Below are 21,142 nucleotides of genomic sequence, written 5' to 3' on the forward strand. Positions count from 1 at the left end.
CGGAACGGCTGCAGTCGGTTATTTCCGGTTCGAAGAGGATGGACGAATCGAATGCGCTCTAGTAGGTTCAAAGACACGCGTGGCTCCGCTTAAGTTTCTCTCCATTCCCAGGCTGGAACTTCAAGCAGCAATAATTGGAGCTCGCCTAGCGAATACGATTCAGCAGGACCATAGACTGAAAATCCGACGAGTGACCTACTGGACAGACTCGAGGAATGTATTGAGCTGGCTCCATTCCGACCACCGACGTTACAACCAGTTCGTGGCGTTCAGAGTAGGAGAACTCCTGGAGAGCACCAACCCGGAACAGTGGCGCTGGGTGCCAACTAAACTAAACGTAGCCGACGATGGCACAAAATGGACGAGTGCGCCGGACCTCTCAGCACAGGGGCGATGGTTTCATGCTCCACCTTTCCTTTGGGAGTCGGAAGATTCCTGGCCCACCAAAGACGCCGTAATTAGAGACACGCCGGAGGAGCTTAGGACGAAGTTACAACACCATCGAGTGATAGAACCGCTCATTCGGCTCGAGCGGTTTTCTAAGTGGAAACGAGCGCTACGGACGGTGGCATTTGTGATCCGCTTTATTGAGAACATTCGTCGGCAAAGAAGAAAAGATCCTAAGTTAACAGGACCGCTGTTGCAGAACGAATTGGCGGAGGCCGATCGTGCGCTCATCAAGAATATACAGCAGGGGAAGTTCCGCAGTGGGATCGATAAACTTCGAGACCAGAAACGTAGAAGACATCCGTGGAAAAAAGAGGATCGAGAAATGCAGCAGCCTTTATAAATTATCCCCTATTCTGGATGACCACGGGATATTAAGAGTGGGGGGACGGCTAACGGAATGCGTAAGCATCGACGAAACATCACGCAACCCGATTATCCGTCCCCGAGATGACTACGGCATGCACCTTATCATGCAACAGTATCACGAGAGATACAAACACGGGAACCACAGCACTGTGCTAGGAGCGCTGAGAGCAACCTACTACATTCCAAAGCTACTGGGAGAATACCGGCGGATAAGGAAGAAATGCCAAAAATGCAAAGTGGACAACGCGCTACCGGAACCGCCTCTAATGGGTAATTTACCGCTAAAACGGCTCGCAGTGGGCCAGTCTGTTTTTTCATTCACAGGGATCGACTACTTCGGACCGTTTCTAGTAGCTATAGGACGTAGAGTAGAGAAGCGGTGGGGAGCAATATTTACCTGCCTCACCACCAGAGCGGTCCACTTGGAAGTAGCGGCTTCCCTGAACACCGCCTCATGCATCTTGGCGATACGGCGGTTCATCGCGAGACGAGGGACGCCTCACGAGATGATTAGCGACCGGGGCACTAACTTTGTCGGAGCCTCACGCGAACTGGATGAAGCGCTGCAGGAACTTGACCACGACGCGTTGATGGAAGAGTTTTGCGGACCGCGATTGAAGTGGACCTTCAACCCACCAGGGGCACCACACTTCGGCGGCTGCTGGGAACGCATGGTGCGCTCCGTGAAGAAGATCCTGAACCAGTGTGTATTCCCTAGACGCCCTACGGATGAAATACTGATGTCAGCCTTTACCGAAATCGAGTTCATTTTGAACTCGCGACCTCTCACATACGTACCATTAGAAGATGAACTGGCTGAACCCATAACGCCGAACCTTCTACTACTTGGAAGTTCGGATGGAAGCAAACCACCGGCTAAGTTTTGCGACAATCCTGTTGCAATAAAATCCGCCTGGAGGATGGCGCAACATGCCGCGGATCTATTTTGAAAGCGGTGGGTAACTGAGTACTTACCTACTCTTACGCGTCGAACCAAGTGGTTCCGACCTGTACGGCCCCTTAAAGTAGGAGACAGAGTAGTCATTGTCGATAATAACCTTCCCAGGAACTGCTGGCCGAAAGGACGCGTAGTGGCGACAATAGTAGCGAAGGACGGTCAGGTTAGGCAGATAACGGTTGAAACGGCGAACGGCACGTATGTTAGGCCTGCACATAAGATAGCTCGATTAGACGTCGAAGGTGAGGAGAACTTACCGTAAATATTTGTGTAAAAATCGTTGCGAATCGAATCGAAGTTGCACTTAGCGTAGGAGAGGTAGTATCACTTGCAGTGTATACCACTTCATAGACAGATATGGAACTGACAGGTGAAACAGAAGTAATGCAGCAGTCGTAGTAATCGAATAACAAACAACTGTGCAATACTTGGAGGGACAATGTTGGGAACACTACAACAGTGGGAGAAATGTTCCCACGACCTGTCAGGTAGCTAGGGAAAAAGATTAGCAACACATCAAAAAGAAAGAAGAAACATTATAAAACCGATCGCAGGATGCGCCTGCGACCTCTTTGAAAAACGACACGTGAAGAATAAAGACCAATTTTTTGGCACACGTTATATCCGTGTCCGGCAAAAAAAAGTCTTATTCTCTGCAAATCTTTTGTACATCTATTAGGTTTTTTTGTTTAAGGAGTTTTTATGAAATCTTTCTTGGTTTATTATGAAAATATCTATATGAACTATATTCAGCGGTTTTTCTCTTATCGGTCTTGGGCTTGTTTTAATGATGTAAGGCTTTCGCTCGTATTTATGTGTATTCCCCACTTCGCAACTATTTATGAATTGTTTTATGCGTGGCTGCATTTTTGGGAAAAAGTAAGATCTTTCTAATTTAGCTTCTACCTGAATGATTCCTCTGTGAGCACGATTGTGTTCTGTTGATATTAATAGATTTTGCTTGTTTGTTTCTATGACGTCTTCGACTAGAAAGAAGCACATAACAAAATGTCTTTTGACGTTTAAAATTCTTTTGAACGAATCTTGAGCAGTTTGTATCAACATTTCAGGTGCGAGTATTGAAGTTTGCTTTCCGTTATGATATTTCAGTAAGTAGCCCGTCATATCTTGTATTGTGAATTTTGGTTGAATAACTATCGTTCTTTTGATGATTCCGAAAGGGGACTCAGCACTGATCGAGCTCAAGTGATCAATTTAAAAAATGAGTTGGTTCTTGCAGTAGTTCACTGGTCTCAGAATTGAATGAATGTAGAAATCCGACGAATCTTCCGCTGAAGGAATCGTTTGTAATGAAGATGATTGTGTTATCATATTATCTGAACCGTTTGTGTTTTTGTGTTCCACAATAAGAAGAAGGGTTTTTAGTTTTTTTTTTTCTATTTTTGCAGCTAGTTGTTAATTTGGGACTTTGGGATGTGGCTCGACGCACTTTTCTTTATTTTAAGAATTCACAAAAACACAACCGAAACCTTGCGATGCTGTTCGCTCTCCTTCTGGCTCTGTCGAATTGACGTCTCTTCTTCAAACGTCACTGATGTCGAGGTGTCTACACAGTATAGCGATTAAGGTTTTAAAGGTTTAAGATGGCGGCACCTAAGACATATTTCGCCACAGGTTATAGTTTTCTTCGGGAGGAGGATAATTGTTCTCTTCATATTGGTTGTTTTCCGTATTTGTAATAATAAATGTTCGATTAGTTTCGTTTTAGTTACATTCAATTTTTCTGCTCAAGACATCTGCGATAACGTTCGTCTTTCCTTCCTTGTACATGATGGTGTAGTCATTATACTCTAGTTCAATTCTACAATTTAAAATCTTTAAATTTTTGCTACAGTTTTTTTATGCACTGCAATGGTTTATGGTCTGTAAAAAGGGTGAATTTGTTACCATACAGGTATGGTTTAAATTTATTGATACCACATATTATGGCTAATGTTTCTCTTTCTATGGTAAAATAATTGGTCTCACACTATGTAAGTGAGTGACTTGCAAATGGGATTTGTTGTGCTACTTTGTTGTGAATGTGTGACAGTAAAGGTCCTATTGCTTATGTTTGAAATTGTTGAAATGGTTAAATTAATTGCATGAAATGTTTCACAGACGACAATGGCGAGATTGCCCTAGATCAGATTTTGACGCATTAGCTAGAGCAGTTATGAATTCATTAGGCTTAGCAAAATGAACTCAAGCAAGTAACGAACTAAAAAGGACAAATGAATACACAGTAGCAAATTGAACTTCGAACGCACAACACGGTATTTTTCTTCTTTCGGAAACTCTGAATATTTCACACCCAGCAACATTTCACGATATTTCGCACATTTTGGTCCTTCGAGCCGGATAGTGAAGTATCAGAGTTTAGTTCTTTCTTCGGTTCCATTTACATTCGGTAATTTCGGAAATTTCGGTATGCTCCGCATCACGAGCACGGTGCAATTCAGTTACGCGCCATCCCGAATTCACGCGTAGAAGTTCATCGCCCGCACGGTAAGGGCAACGTTCGAGTGCGCGTCATCGTTAAAATTTGCGCCATCGTTCAAATTAGCGTCATCGTGATTGTCGTTAGTTTTCGGTTTTGTTTTACGTGTTAACGAACAGTGAAAGTGAATAATCATAGACAAAAAACTCAAGGCTGCTCAACATAAAAAACTAATCGCGGTAGAGAACATAAAATCGCTGGAGCGGTTTAAGCAGTCCTTTACCAGCGATGATATAAGCCAGATTCCGGAGGCTTTGGAAGGGCTGGAGCAACACAGGCAGGACTTTTTCGCCGCGGTGGCGAAACTGGAAGAATGTGACGACAGCAGTGAGGCGATTCAAGCCTGTTTAAACGACAGGATCGATATGGAGGAGCGGTGCCGACGGCTGAAATCATTCTTCAGGGAGAATCAACGGAAGGACGCCAACCCACTAAACGAATCTACACTTTTGGCAAATTCAGCGCTCGCGTTTGGACGGCCAAGTGCACCCATTCTTAGGTTGCCAAAAATCGAACTGCCAACGTTCGATGGGGATTCAACGAAATGGTTGTCGTTCCGCGATCGATTTGTCGCGATGATTGACGCTTCCGCCGATTTACCGCCTATTGCTAAATTACAATATTTACTTTCTTCATTGAAGGGCGACGCGGCTGTTCCCTTCGAACATGTAGCATTAACCACTGAAAACTACGCCGTGACGTGGGCGTCACTTCTTAAGCGGTACGACAACACACATTGCAGTGTCCTGTTGCGTACACCTGTTACGCAACTGTCCAATATTCATCGGCAAGGAGATACAACAACGACGGGACATAGTCAGGATAAAGGGCTTATGTTGGAACTGCCTGGCTTATGATCCCACCACGTAAAGGCGTGCAAGTCGGACTACTCATGTCGGTCATGCCATGAACGTCATCACACCTTACTTCATCACGCGGTGGTTCAACAGGCATCTCAACAAAAAGTAACCATGGCGGCCCAATGCGAGGATAAAATGGTGTTCCTTGAGACCGCAATAATCTTCATCGTGGACGATTATGGAGCGAAACACGAGGCAAGGGCATTACTCGATTCAGGTTCGATGTCCAATTTCATTTCGGAATCACTGGCTCGGAAGCTAGTGACCCCTCGAACAAGGGTGGATGTTTCTATCTCTGGCATCGGAAAGGCTATACAGCATGTGAAGGGTTCGATCACTGCGTTTATTCGATCCAATGATCTACACTTCGCCACACCGTTGGAGTTCCTCATCCTAGAAACACCATCTGCGGACATTCCCACTTCAGCAATCGACGTGTCTTCGTGGAATGTACCCAACGTACCACTCGCGGATCCTACGTATCACGTTCCAGGCAAGGTGGATGTCGTCATCGGTGGTGATACGTTCTGGGAACTGCACACTGGGCCTAAACGTTCATTGGGCGCGGGTAAGCCGTGGCTAGTGGAAACCCAATTTGGCTGGGCTGTCGCCGGGAATACTACGCAGTCATCTCATACCCCTCGTGTGTGTCACATTGCAACGAATGATGGTCCCTTGGATGCGCTGATAGAACGTTTCTGGGAGAGCGAAACCATCTCCGATGAGCCCGCTCTATCTGTAGAAGAAGATACAAATGTAATGTAATTGTACTTTTATTAGGTCAACTAGCAAGGTTTGCATTTGGTGGCCATGCCCTGTAGTAAAATCAATTCTTGTAGAACTGATATTTAATGTTATCGTCTGTAACGAATCGTCAAACGAACGTATTTACACAACCTAAATGAATAATGTATTAAATTAATTATCCTTAACCCTAGCGTAAAAGCATAAAAGAAAGTGGAGTATCATCTTTAACGAATCGTCAAACGAACGTATTTACATATATAAACTAATTTAATACATGCTAATCTATACATATCTGCACCTAATCTAAAATAACCTCTCCTCTTATGCAGCGTGACATGTAATGCCACATGTTTCTTACATATCCTTCGCAATCCTGTGCGGTTACATATTGGGCTCCGTTTCTAATAGCTTCTAATAATTCTTCCGGGTTATTTGGATTAGCTCTTTTTACATAGTTTTTCCACTGGCTGAACATATTTTCTATGGGGTTTAAAAAGGGCGAATAGGGGGGCAAATAAATTGCTTGATCGTGATCATCTTGTATCGTTGCTATCACAGAATTGGATTTGTGAAACGCGACATTATCCATTATGAAGTAGCTACTGTTGATTTCCGTTGCTCGCAAAATTCGTTTCAGTTCTACGATGAAGTCGGTAAACAGCTCTCGATTAACTGCACGATCGTAGGAACAGTAGTGGACAATACCAGATGCGTTCATGGCACATATTATTGAAATATTTCTCGTACGCAGTTGGGGAACGACAACTGTAGCTGGTGTACCTATCTTTGATCGTCCTTTGGATGTTCGCATACTCATGTTGAATCCCACTTCATCCAAATACATCAGTCCATTCGCAGGAATCTCACGAGCGATGTCATAAAATCGGGTTGCGTATGCTGTTCTCTCGTCAACGGTTGTGGTTGTGTTACGCCGTTCGGGAATTCTTTGGATCATTTTGAAAGAATAATTGAACTCTTTCACTTCCTTGGCAACCGTTGAAACGCCGACGCGTACACCGTATTGCTGGAACACTTTCTCGGCCAGGGCTTTAAGTGTCACCGTACAATCTTCGTCAATCCAGGCTCGAATACTGTCCACGGCGTCACTCGACAACAGTTTGGCACGATTACCGCCACGCTTCTTCGATGCTATCTGCCAGGTCTCCTTGTAACTTTTGATGATTCCGTAAACAGTGCTCTTCTTTACATCCAACATATTACTTATGGATGCTGGTGATGTACCATTTTCATAGGCGGCTATGATGCGGTGCCTATCTTCATCACTCGTTGTTTTAAATGTACGCCGTAGTGCAGAGCTTGTACTGGCATCCATGACTAAAAATGTAGTAAAGTAATTAGAATTTAAATTATTCTCCTTCGTGGCACGTAACAAATAAATGTAACTCACCTAGACTATTTGCAACTTTAGTTTCTCACTTTATCTTTTAATATAGCTTTCACTTTACTCAGAACGCCGCGTGGCTTGCTTTTTAAAATGTGTTTTGGGTAATGATTAATTTTTCGCTACCTGCTTAGATTAGTCCAACTCACAAAACTTGGTTTAAACGCGTTCGTTCACAACCACAGTGTTGAGTTCTCAACTAACATTCTTTTGCTTCTATGGTGTTAGGCGAAATTAAAATTTCTCGTACATACCTTAAAGTGAAATTTATTCGCACAAAATCAAACTAAATTAATAATTAATATTTATATAGTCTGTTTAAATATATTTTTGACGTAGAAACGAGATTAAAACAAAATATTTATTTTAAATTTAAATATTTTTTTTCCAACGGTAATTTTAAAATTCAGCCGGCGGCCATGTTACAAACGCTTGCCAGTTACCAAAACGCTTGCCATGAAGCGTCACAAAAGTTTCAGTCAGCTTTGCGCGAATAGAGTCAGCTTCTATTTGAGCTGATTCCAAATGGTGCGAATGATTCAGGGTCTATGTGGTCGCTTGCTAGTTCTGTTTGAATCGATTCAGGAAAAAGCTCCGCAGTCGCCAAGTAATCTCGAAAACCCTGTATATGTGAGAAGCATTTCATGGGCAACACAACTCGAGACGATACGGGAAGGTATGTTGTTAGCTTACCACACAAAACTAATGCTAGCATCATTTTAGGAGCCTCAAAGAAAATTGCAGACCGTCGTCTTCTGTCGGTGGAACGGCGACTGAAAGACGATCCTAAAATGAGGGACGCATGCGCGTCATTCATGGAAGAGTATGAACGGTTGGGCCACATGATAAGACTCACGGAGCCAATTGATGAGTCGCATCCACATTATTATTTACCGCACCACGCTGTTGGAAAAGAGTCCAGCACGTCCACCAAGGTTCGCGTTGTGTTTGACGCGTCGTGCAAGACCAGTTCAGGATATTCGTTGAATGATTCACTGCTAGTTGGACCTGTCGTTCAACAAGACCTATACACGTTAATGCTTCGGTTTCGGTCACATACTATCGCGCTCACAGCGGACGTGGAGAAAATGTACCGTCAAATACGTCATCACCCCGCGGATAAAAATTTCCTTCGCATTCAGTATAGAACGGATCCTTCAGTGCCCATAGCAACTTTCGAATTACAAACCGTAACGTATGGGACTGCATCTGCTCCTTTCTTGGCCACACGGACTCTGAAGCAAATTGCCCACGATCATAGCGAACAGTATCCTCGCGCGGTGACACCAGTGCTTCGAGATTTCTACGTGGATGATCTGTTGACGGGAACAGATGACTTGTCAGAAGTGATCGAAATTCTTTGCACTGTTTTCTACTTACCTACGACTTCTTCGAACTACGGTTTACGTGCTGCGCTATCTTCGCTGTTTGAAAGACAGCACATCGTCGGCGTCAGCAGTAATCAAAGGCAACAAATCCATCAACGAACTCATCGGTGTGGTTCCCGCACTATCCAAAGATGAGTTCCAAGACGCTGAGATTCGGTTGTGTCAACTATCTCAGCAAGATTCATTTCCGGAGGAGTTTCGCGAGATCACCAATGGCAGAGAGACACAGCAGCACTCACGATTGAAATGGTTATCACCTTTCGTCGATCATGCGGGAACTATTCGTGTTAGTGGTCGGCTTCGGAATGCACAGATCGAAGATAACACGAAACATCTGGTTGTGTTATCGTCGAGACACCCGCTTGCAGCATTACTGGCTGTCCAGTATCATCGTCGTATGCTACATGCTGGACCACAACTTCTGCTTGTCTCACTCCGTCAGCGGTTTTGGATAGTCGGAGGCCGCACGTTAGTAAAGTCGGTATTCCATCGTTGTCACGACTGCTTCAAGACAAAGCCTGCACTAATACAGCAGACTGTTGCCGATTTACCCACTTCACGAGTGTCACCAACAAGGCCATTTTCGGTGTGTGGCGTCGACTACTGTCGATCGGTGATAAAGTCGACCATCCGTAATCGTAGTGCAACCAAGGCATACATCGCGATTTTCGTATGCTTTTCAACGAGAGCGGTGCATATCGAACTTGTCAACGATTTATCAACTCCTTCATTTTTAGCGGCGCTTCGTCGATTCATCGCTCGCGGAGGCTTGATTGCAGAAATCTATTCGGACAATGCTACCAACTTTAAAAGGGCTGCACATGAGCTGCATCGTGTGTACCAGATGCTAAAGTGCAGTGACGCCGATCGTGACGAGATTTTCAACTGGTGCGCGAACAAGGAAATACGGTGGAAGTTCATTCCACCACGGGCGCCACATTTTGGTGGATTGTGGGAGGCTGCGGTACGATCGGCAAAGCAGCATAACGTAGGAGGGCTGTTTGACACTGTTGGCCCAGGTTGAGCAATGTCTGAATTGTAGACCGTTAGTTCCACTATCGAGCGAGCCCACTGATATGGAGCCACTTACACCAGGGCATTTTTTGGTAGGGTCAAATATGGTAGCACCACCACAAGTCGATCGTAGGAACACACCGTCAAACAAACTGAAGGAGTATGAGCTGGTCCAAAAGCACCTTCAGTGTATATGGACCCGGTGGTATCCGGAATATTTACAACAGCTACAGGCCCGTGCAAAACATATCTCGCCCAAACCGGTAGACCTGAAAGAGGGACAGCTAGTCATTATCAAGGAAGACAACACACCACCTACCTTATGGCCAATGGGTAGAGTGACGAAACTTCATCCAGGAAAGGATGGAATAGTTCGTGTTGTCACGCTGCGACCTAGTACAGGAAAGGAGATAGTGCGTGTTACAGCTAGGATTTCAATTCTTCCGAATCCTGATGTTTTAAACACCGTAGACACGTAAAAATGTACACTTTAACAATCACGGGCAAAAGGTAAACAATTCGCAGCACAAACACATACACTAAGTCACACTGACAGCTGAAACCACTTTGTATAATAGGAAGGAATTTAATTCATGCAACATTATCGGTAAGGAATATTCGCTATTTAAATCATCCACCATTGAATTAATTACAGGAATTTAGGATCTTCTTAGTTTAATTAAAGAAATATTTTCTTTGGTGGCCGGAATGTTTGAAATTGTTGAAATGGTTTAATTATTTGCATGAAATGTTTCACGGACGACAATGGCGAGATTGCCCTAGATCAGATTTTGACGCATCAGCTAGAGCAGTTATTATTTCATTAGGCTTAGCAAAATGAACGATTATACGTAATGAACTAAAAAGGACAAATGAATACACAGTAGCAAATTGAACTTCGAACGCACAACACGGTATTTTTCTTCTTTCGGAAACTCTGAATATTTCACACCCAGCAACATTTCGCGATATTTCGCACAGCTTAGTTATTGCATCTGTGGTCAAAATAAATGGTAAAGCAAAATCTGAATAGGCTAGTATTTGAGCCGATGATTTGCTTGATTGTTGTGAACGCTTTCTTGCATTCTTCGTCTGTTACGAGTACAGTTTGATTTTCTTGAGATATTTTGTAATTGGTTTTACAATCTTAGGATGAACTTTAATAAATCACCTATAATATCCTGAAAGTCCAAGAAATTTTATGTGGTTTTCTTTACTTGTTTACAAGCAATAAACTGCTATTCCCAGTGCAACGAGTGGAAATATAACACCTCCGAAAATCGATGCCAAATAAAGTGAAGTGCGTTGTTATATATGATTATAATTTATTTATTTCTAAACTTAACACTACATCTAAACTAACCTAAACCTAACCTAAAATAAACCTGATCAATATTAATTGTGAACTGTGTCGCACGAAAGCCGTCGAGAGAAGAGATCGAGCTCCGCAGTCGCATCGTGCTCGAGGTCTGTGTGTGATGGCAATGTTGCCATCACTGTCGTCATAATGATCTATAAATCGATATAATACATAATTCCTCCCCGGAGTAAAGTGCGAATGTCCCGATTCGTGATTTCAAGTCTTATTTAGCCGTTTTATCTTATTCTTATGTCGTTTAACGTTCCGTGAATTAATGAATGTTCGATCTGTTACATTATGTGCCTGCATTTTACACGATCGAGGGTCCAACTTTTTCCTTAAGTTTGGCTTTACAAAAACATCTTGCCCTTCTTCGATCACCGGTGGTTCTTCCTTTCTAGCGTTACATTTTGACATTCGTTTTTTGACTGCTTCGATATTTATCTTTACTTTGGCAAATATCCCATCAGCATGCATTTTTATCTCTGTGGGATTGTTCTGACTGGTTAAATTAAATACAATTTCATTCGGTGCATAACCAGTAGAGGTGTGCACTGAACCGTTGTACAATGATATGCATAGTGGGATAAGCTTGGCTGTAGACATATTAGGAAAGTTATGTTTGTTGGGGTTATAACTTTCTATCACTGTAGGATGCATTTTTTCCACATGCCCATAGCTTTCCCATAGCCCATAGGATTATTTTAATAACTGTGACTTGTATATTATTTCAAATGCATTGAAATCAAAATAAATTTCTTTTATTATTTTCTATTTATTTGTGCGGTATTTCTTTTATTTGTGCGAATTTCGAAAATGCGTCAATCAGTGAGAGAAAGCTGCAGGAGTTGATGCCAAAAATATCCATGTGGATTCTTTCCATTGGTTTTTCCGATGCAGGTCGCGGCGATATTTGAATATTATACGGTTTTCGTTCATATTTATTTAAGTTGCAAATTTCGCACGTTTTAACAGCAGTTCTTATTTTCTTTATCATTTCTTGAAAGAAGTATGATCTGCGCAATTTGTTTTTCTACGATTCCTCCGTGCGCTCTTTCGTATTCTTTAGTAACTAATTCGTTTGATTTTTTTCTTCTAACACATCATGTACTATATAGTGTGTAATAACAAAGAATCCAGCATTATCAAACTGTTTCTTAAACGTTTTCTGTATTAGACTTAACATTTCCTCTGGAGCGTAAACTGTAGTTTGTTTTTCGTTATAGTATTTTTTTAAAGATTGAAACGATGGTAGGTTCATCGAACTTCTGTCGAACGATACTAATAATTGATTTTATGAAGAGTTCATCTGGACTATCTGCTGAATGCAATGTGTCTAAATTTTCTGTACTGGGCGTATGAATTTCATGTTGTTTGATACCTTCGCTGACTTTACGGCTTAATGCATCTGCAACGAGGTTCGTCTTTCCTTGCTTATATTCGACTGTATACTGATAATTCTCTGATTCTAATCTCCAGTTTAATATTCGGTTGTTTTTAAGTGACGTTTTGATAAATATAAGTGGTTTATAATCGGTAAATAATTTAAATTATTTTCCAAAAAGGTATGGTTTATACTTTCTGATAGCCCATATGATTGCCAACGCCTGGTTTTTAATTGGTGAATAATTTTCTTCCGCTATGTTTAATGTCCTACTACAAATGCAATCGGATGTTCGATTTTATCCTGAAGTTGTCGCTTTGATGTCATGTCTGGGTATTTTTTTATTGTTGACTCCTCTTTGTAAGCGAACTTACAAATCACAGTCCAAATATCCCTATAATCTTTCTCTTGCTTAGCAATTGTTTTGATATTCTGAATGTTCCTTCGCTTGCTAGTAGTATATATGTATAGAAATTCCTTCCGTCATTGTGTGTCGCCACAATTGGCATTTGTAAGTAGAAAGTTCATGTCTGTCTCCTATGGCCTCGTTCAATATTTTTTTAATTGCATCGAAATCCTTTGGATTTCCTGCAACACAAATAATATCGATTTTATTACAACCTACGTATTACGTACACGCAATACACTTCACTGTTCTCTCTTCCTTTGAAAAGGTTCAATGTACTTTCTGCTGTATCGAGCCATGCAGTTAGTTGATTTCTATTACCGTCATAAGTAGGTATCGATTGATGTTAATATTTTCATACGATAGTTCAGGTATGTAAAGAGAGAGATTTGTTTCTTTATTGAAGTTCAAATCGCTACTGATAACAATTTCAATTTTTGTTCCTACGTAACCTATAAACTCCTCTCCGTTTTCTCTCTTACTCTCCTGCCTTCGGCCTCTTCTCTTTCTTACACTCGGCCTTTCCTGACTCTCCCTTGCCCTCAAGCGAAGGTTGTTAGTTCATTGTAATTCTTCATCAGTTAATTCCAAATCATCATTTTTCATCGCATACGACCATAATTTCATGTAGTCCACGCTAGTAGTAGTAATATTCGGGTCTTCGCAGTTTGCCGCTTTTTGTACCTTATAGCGATCGTTTCGCTTAACGCTCAATATCTCATATGGTCCTAAATATTCGTTTGCTAATTTGCGACCAGTAACAAACTGGGTCCGTTTAATAGCTACCAGGTCGCCCACCTTATATCCGATAGTTGGTTTTCGTGTCTTATCGAAATTTCTTTTGTGCGCTATTTGAGCTTTCTCAATCGCATTTTTCACTTCTTGTCTCATTTCCGATCTTTCATTTTCAAAGGTTTCGTACATTTCTACTTCAATTATTTTTTGTAAATGACCTATGTCGCAATTACGCATTGTAACACCAAACATTTTTTTTTTATTTTTTTACAAAGTCAAACAAAAACTGTATTTCAATATAAAATAGCTTAGTCTAAAATTCTATACTTAGTAATTCTTCACTTAAGTCTACATCGGGATTTTGACTAACTGCATTTATGTAGTTGACGAAGTGTTTGAAAACCGCTCCTTTCCTGGTAGTTTCGGGGAAAACTAATTCCTCCCAGATTTGAGTTTTTGTTTTTCGATTGAATTGCTTGGTTAATTTTAGAAACATGACATTAAATGGAGTTTGCTTGATAGTAGCATGCCAATAAAAATTTAGCGCGCGTTGAACTAATCCTATCGATTTATACCAACGAGATGATTCTTCGGAACTTAGTTTCGCCAATGTGGACAATACTGCTCTGTTAACCCTTTAGGCTTGCCCGTTTCCTCTTGGAACACCGGTAGTGTTTACAACATGCTCTATTTGCCTAGTTTTTAAAAAAATCTGCAAAACAATTCGAAGTAAATGCAGTACCACGATCAGTTACAATCCTCTGAGGATCTCCAAAAACGTCAGACCAACTTTGTAGTTTCAATATAACTTCTTCCACACCTGTAGATTTTGTAGCATAAAGCCAAACGAATTTGGAAAAGCCATCAACAACTGACAATATGTACTTATATTGTTTAGTCGTAGCATCCATCGGTCCAATATGATCCAAATGAATGGTTTGCAAAGGAACACATCCTTTGTCAATGGGATTTAAGAGTCCCTCTTTTTTACCTAGTTTTTTATTATGCATAATGCATTTCACGCAACTATTAATTACTTGTTTGACCTTGTGCTCTAAGTGCGGTATAAAATATTGCTGGCTTATACTATGCATGGTTTTTACACTAGCGAAATGACCCACATTATGCGCATCTAGTATAATCTGTTTTTCCATATTCTTAGGAATAACCAACAAATCATTTCCTTCAACCGTATTGTAAAGTATTCCACTTTTCATCTTGTATGAACCGTATGGTTTTTCTTTTAATACCTCAATAATGGCTTTAAGTGTTTCGTCCTTCGACTGTTGGTTTTTTATGCGAGCTGTAACCTCGGAAACTAACATCACGTTTTGCTCGGGATATCTACTCAAACAATCTACATGACGCAATTTTTCACCTGATCTGTGTTCGACGTCATAATCAAAATCCTGCAGAAATATTACCCATTGTGTAACTTCTCTTGGTATATCATCCTTTTTGATTGTTTGTTTGAATGCTATGCAATCAGTAATTATTTTAAACCTAATTCCCAACAGATAGTGACGCCATTTTTTCACAGCAAGAAAAATAGCTTTAGCTTCCAAAATGTAACTATGCTGATTACTTTCTCCTTGAGTAGTTTTTTTACTCCAGAACATAACTGGGTAAAATTTCTCTTCAAATTTCTGAAACAACACTGCGCCAAAACCATATTTAGATGCATCCGTATGCACTTGTGTTTCTGCGTCACGATCGTATAATCTAAGAATCGGTTCCCTTACAAGCATTTGTTTTAACTTCTGGAAAGCATCTAATTCCGTTGGTCCCATTTGAAAACACACATCTTTCTTTAACAGGTCCGTTAGTGGCCTAGCAATGGGGTAGATCACGGGATAAGCCAGTTTTTTGTATGCGTTTTGACGTTTCCAGGCTTATAAGCTTACAGCTTCCCATACAAACTGCCAAGCCAGATAAGCCTGGGAATCGATGGTTAGATTGTTTTGCTTATGAAAGTGCTCGACAGCTGCTCGACAAATATCAAAACAAAGCATTTTTCTAGCAGGTTTAAACTAGGTTAGGCCATATTTCCCATAGGCTTAGGATGTTAAAAAAGGAAAAAAAATACATAAATACGCATTATTAATAAGTTTTTTTTTTTTTTAATTTCTGGTGTTCTGGTGTTTAACAATTATTATTTTTATAAAAAAATCAGTTAAAAAAAAATTATCAAAAAAGGTAAATTATTATTTCAATTTACTTGCAGTTTTCCAGTTCACAGTTTACAAAGTCTAAACATCACTTAAATATTGCCTTGAAAATAACACGAAACATAAATTATGCTTTAAAACTGAACCGAAGTTTGCGTCCTCCGATTATTTCTCTCGATTATAATAGCATACAGAATATGAACATACCGTTTGTTGTTGCGTTGTGATGCGCAAGCTCATTTAATTTAGCTCACCCTCGTAGCTTCTATCCTTTTAAAAAATATGGTGATGTATTACTTTCTACTTCATGGAACTGTTTCGTGCATTTATACATTTTTACTGTTTGATGTCAAACTTCAACAACACGGAACCCAAACTAAGCGATCTAGAGTAACTAACATTTTGTAGTCCTTTACTTTAATTAAACCCGTTGCGGTTTACCGTTGTACATGGAATTTTATATAAAAGACCCTGGCATTCTGTTAGATTCGAGATTCACCGACTGCTTTAAAATTAAGCATGTGCTGTTAAGAATAAACAGAGATCTTAATTACCTGCACCATTTGGATTGTCAGTTTTGGATAATGGGATGCTTGAGAGTGCTATACAATTTCTTTGGCTGAAGTATGCTTCTTTGATTGGTGTCCTTCCTTAATACAGCTATAGCACGAGGGGAATGATTCGACGAAGTTTTCACACGACAGCGCAAGGTGTATGGAAATACATGTTCAACAAAACCTCAGTACTCTAAGCGTTGCCAGTTAGTTCGTTATAGCTCTTCTCTTCAAAGCCATGAACGTCCGTTCCTTATACTTCTCGATCTCTGGCTTACTCATGGTACAGCAATCATCGCTCGTAATGAGAACGTCATAACCATACTGACGGGAAGCCAGCAAATAATTCGTCCAGCTCTCATCAATCTATCAGCATTATAGGCTGCTTCGATGGTCAATCACTGTTTAAAAAAGTTTTTTTAGTGCCGCACCATGACCGTCACGATCTGGATTATATTCTTCGAGTCCGGCCGTATCAGTGTCTTCCACTTGCCATGTTCTTCATCGTTGATACAGTAAAATGCTTCGGATATATTCGCAACGTTGTTCTAAGGATCATGCTTCAAACTCGAACGTTTGTCAGTTAACACACTGAACACTCGAAAATGCGACATGCATGTGATTTCTCCTTTTATTTATACACCAGATTTAGCTACATACGGATCGCATACCAACTACAACGCCTACTTTGAACACAACTTACACAACACAACAAAACTGTGATGTTTCTTTAATCACAGTATTCAAACGAATGAGAACGAAAGCGCGAATGAGATATAATCCTTTGATTTTTTTAACATGTGGCGTGACGGGTGACGGGTTAGTTGTCAGCATCGGATTGAATTCTTGAGTTCTTCGCTCGACTCAACAATTGATAATTTTTTAAGTTGAATGTTTTTTTTAATGTTGAAATAAAGGAATTTCATCCTTTATAAATTACATAAAATTGTTTTTGACTCACGATACTTGAGGAAATTTCTTAGCTTGTATTTACGTATTCCCATAAGTATGAGTATAAAAAACGGTTTGAACATGCTTGAACCAATCTTTTGAAAGACATGTAAATACCGAGTAGGATTAATAAGCTCATAAAGGTTTTGAACCGGCTTTTCTTGTTGAGACGGCTCAATTGACTGATATATAAATAAGGTTAATTATTATAAGTATCTATGTATATAAAAAATGTAGATACAATTTTAAACTAAAATAAAAAATAAATATCCTGAAAATCTCGGTACAGAATACCTAATGTCATTCTTTATGCCAAAAATCTATGTCCGTATGTGATTGATGCAACCCGTTACCGATTCGCCGCTCGAAATCTGCTCGATTATTTGACACATACCGGCTTAAGCTTAAGCTTTCTAACTTTTGGGATGATCTACCTCAATAATAGCATAGTTTTTTATGAATTTTCGAAAGAACCCCGTTAAACCTAAAAATGCTTGTATCGCTTTTATGTTTTTCGGTACGCTAAAATTCTTCACTACTCTTATTTTTTCTTCACTGGGTGAAATCGTACCTTTTTCAACACGATGACCTAAAAATACAATCGACTGTTGCAAAAATTCACATTTTTCCCAGTTTACTTTTAAACTATATTCCGAAATTCTATCACAAACTAATTCCATTTTCGCTAAACATTCTTCCGGAGTAACGCCATGGATCACAATATCGTCCATGTAAAGATCTAACACGTTTTCGTTAATTAGAGATTGAAACACGTGATTAATAAACCGTATAAAAACTGCTGGCGAATTGCAAAAACCAAATGGTGCTTTCTTAAACTCATATAACCCGGTTTTTGTAGCAAACGCAGTATATTTCCTACTATTCTCATCTATTGGTACATGGAAAAATCCATTTTTCAAATCCATTACCGTAAAGAATTTAGCTGTTTGCAACTTTTCCAATACTTCCTCTATAACTGGGATCGGAAAACCGTCTTTCAAAACCATTGTATTAAGCTTCCGATAATCGACGCACAAGCGATAACTGCCGTTCTTTTTCTTTACGATCACCACTCTGCTCGCAAATTCGGACGTTGATTTCTGTATAACACCTTGTTTCAACCACTTTTCGATTTGTTGCTCCACTACACCGCTCTCAGTTGGACACAAACGCCTCGGAGATTGTCGAAAAGGTACTGCCCCCTCGTTGGTAGTAATCGTCATTGCTATAGGTGATTCCTTTTGTTGTTTCTCTTCGGATACCTTACACTTCTCGATCATCCGCTTTACTTGATTTTCAAACAAACTCGGCACCATGTTTTCCGGATCGGTGGCATACGGGAACTCTTCTGCTAACAACACACTGCTTTCTGGCACACTTTCCTTCTCAGCGACTTGCGGAATTGTCTTTACACCATCTTTTGTCACTTCGACGTCAAAAAATTGCAGCGATTCTCTTCCTAGCAAAACGTCATAAGCCATGGTTCCGTCTGGCACTACGAAAAACGCTACGCTAGTGTATGGTTGGGCGTTCACACACACATCCACTGAAAATCGGCCCATTGCTTTTGTTAGCGTGCCCCCAAATCCGTTGAACGTCATAGCTGTGTTCTCTAGTCGTTGAGCACCGATACGCTGGAATGCTTTATTGGAAATTATATTATATGCACTGCCACTGTCAAACAAAGCAAGCAGAACACAATCGTCAATTTCAATAGTTACCGTTGTATCATTGCTGTTCGTCACCAAGTTTGCACCTGAAACGGCTGGGCGTTTCTTTTCGCATTCACTGGCTTTGTGTCCGCGCGCACCACAACCGAAGCATTTTAATCCATTTGTTTTTTCTGCACAACTAGTAGCCACATGCCCTGTTTGACCACAAAGGTAGCATTTCGTTTTCCGCGTATTCGGGACCTCTATCTGCTGCTTCGATGTCTGTACAAATCCGATACGTTTTTTCTTATCGGTTTCAGCTTTTGCATCCGCCCGCTCTCTCAACGCGATTTTTCGTTTAAGTTGAGCTATTGTAGTGGCTTCATATAGAATTGCTCTTGTTGTTTCGTCGGTTGAAAAACCGTCTACGATGAACTCACATAGGCTGTCTTCCTCGATATCGATGGACTGTGCAAGTTTTTGCATCGAGTAGATAAATTCAAGAGCCGACTCCTCCTTTCTCTTTTTCCGTGAAGCCAATTGTCGAAACACATCGCTAGCTCTCACCACAGTCGCGAATTCATCCAGCAAGGCTCTCTTCAGTGCAGCATAAGTCACCACTCCGCGCAAGGTTGCGAGAAAACTCTTGGCCACACCAGTCAATTTCTTCCGGCACATAATGAATTTGTGCCCATCGGACCAGCGCGCTAAGCTAGCTATCTCGTCAAAATCCGCAAACCACGTGATTAGATCTGTTGAGCCGTCTGCGCTATATGCTTCAATCCCTTCCTCCACGTCTCTAAAAGAGTAGGGACAGGAGATTGCTGCATCGAATTTGGGAAGCGGTTCCTCTCTCAGTTCCGAATCCTCCTGCAGAGCATCCAGAAAAGGGGCCGTCGTAGACTGATCAATCTCGGACAGCTTAACTTCACTTTCCACCAGAAGACGTGCCATGTCCTCTTTCGTACCCGTTGCTGGGAATCCCTCCGCCACGCACCGTTTCGCTAAACCGGCACGGGTGAACTCCTCAATCATGGACAAAATACGTTCTTCCGCCATAGTATTTTGCACACGCACGCACTCAGCGTATAGTTTTGCACTCAACTATTATTTCAATGCACTCAGCTATAATAGTATTGTACGTAGATATTATAATATCGCACACAGCATTATAATATGACACTGTAATATCACACTCAACCGCACGCACTCAGCGTATAGTTTTGCACTCAACTATTATTTCAATGCACTCAGCTATAATAGTCTTGTACGTAGATATTATAATATCGCACACAGCATAATAATATCACACTGTAATATCACACTCAGCGATATTCACACTTAATCGGCTCACTTCTTTAAAGTCACGAGCGGGACATATCCCGGACGAGCCCCCAAATGTAAGGAGAGAGATTTGTTTCTTTATTGAAGTTCAAATCGCTACTGATAACAATTTCAATTTTTGTTCTTACCTAACCTATCAACTCCTCTCCGTTCTTTCTCTCTTACTCTCCTGCCTTCGGCCTCTTCTCCTTCTTACATGTATAGGCGATTGGTACCAGTTGAACCTTCAAAATATAATTCTCGATTATTAATGAAATTTTTTTCTAATCTATACTTTGAGTTAGAAGGTTGGTTTTGAAATAAGTATTTTAGTTCCTTATCCATTCCTTGCAATGTTGCCAGAGTGTTATAATCGAATGCTTCCACACTGTTGGTGTCTCCAATTGTTGACATCGTGTTCGCGACGATGTTGCTTTGTCCCTTCAGGTACCTAATGTCAGTAGTGAACTGAGCTATATAACAGGTTGGCTGATAAGTCCCCGGTCTAACAAGTCCTCTTCATTGCAGCCAAAAGTTTTTCCCTGCGAGCATCCTTTTGAGGTCTGAGAACAAGAAAAAGTCGCTGGGGCCAGATCTGGATAATACGGTGGGTGGGGAAGCAATTCGAAGCCCAATTCATGAATTTTTGCCATCGTTCTCAATGACTTGTGGCACGGTGCGTTGTCTTGGTGAAACAACACTTTTTTCTTCTTCATATGGGGTTTCGCGAATTCGACCTTCAAACGCTCCAATAACGCCATATAATAGTCACTGTTGATGGTTTTTCCCTTCTCAAGATAATCGATAAAAATTATTCCATGCGCATCCCAAAAAACAGATTCCATTACTTTGCCAGCGGACTTTTGAGTCTTTCCACGCTTCGGAGCCGGTTCGCCGGTCGCTGTCCACTAAGCCGACTGTCGA

At 40.9% G+C, this 21,142-nt stretch overlaps 1 protein-coding gene across 1 annotated transcript; it reads left to right on the top strand.

Annotated features, from left to right (window-relative positions):
* The first annotated feature begins 5,245 nt into the window (after nt 1-5,245).
* Nucleotides 5,246-9,695, top strand: LOC128710966 (uncharacterized). The gene is given in 3 exon segments (XM_053805833.1): nt 5,246-5,890; nt 7,892-8,741; nt 9,409-9,695. Coding segments are annotated over 3 exon segments (1,782 nt in total).
* Nucleotides 9,696-21,142: the final 11,447 nt, after the last annotated feature.

This window comes from Anopheles marshallii, chromosome X (genome assembly GCF_943734725.1).
Source record: "Anopheles marshallii chromosome X, idAnoMarsDA_429_01, whole genome shotgun sequence".
NCBI lineage: Eukaryota > Metazoa > Arthropoda > Insecta > Diptera > Culicidae > Anopheles > Anopheles marshallii.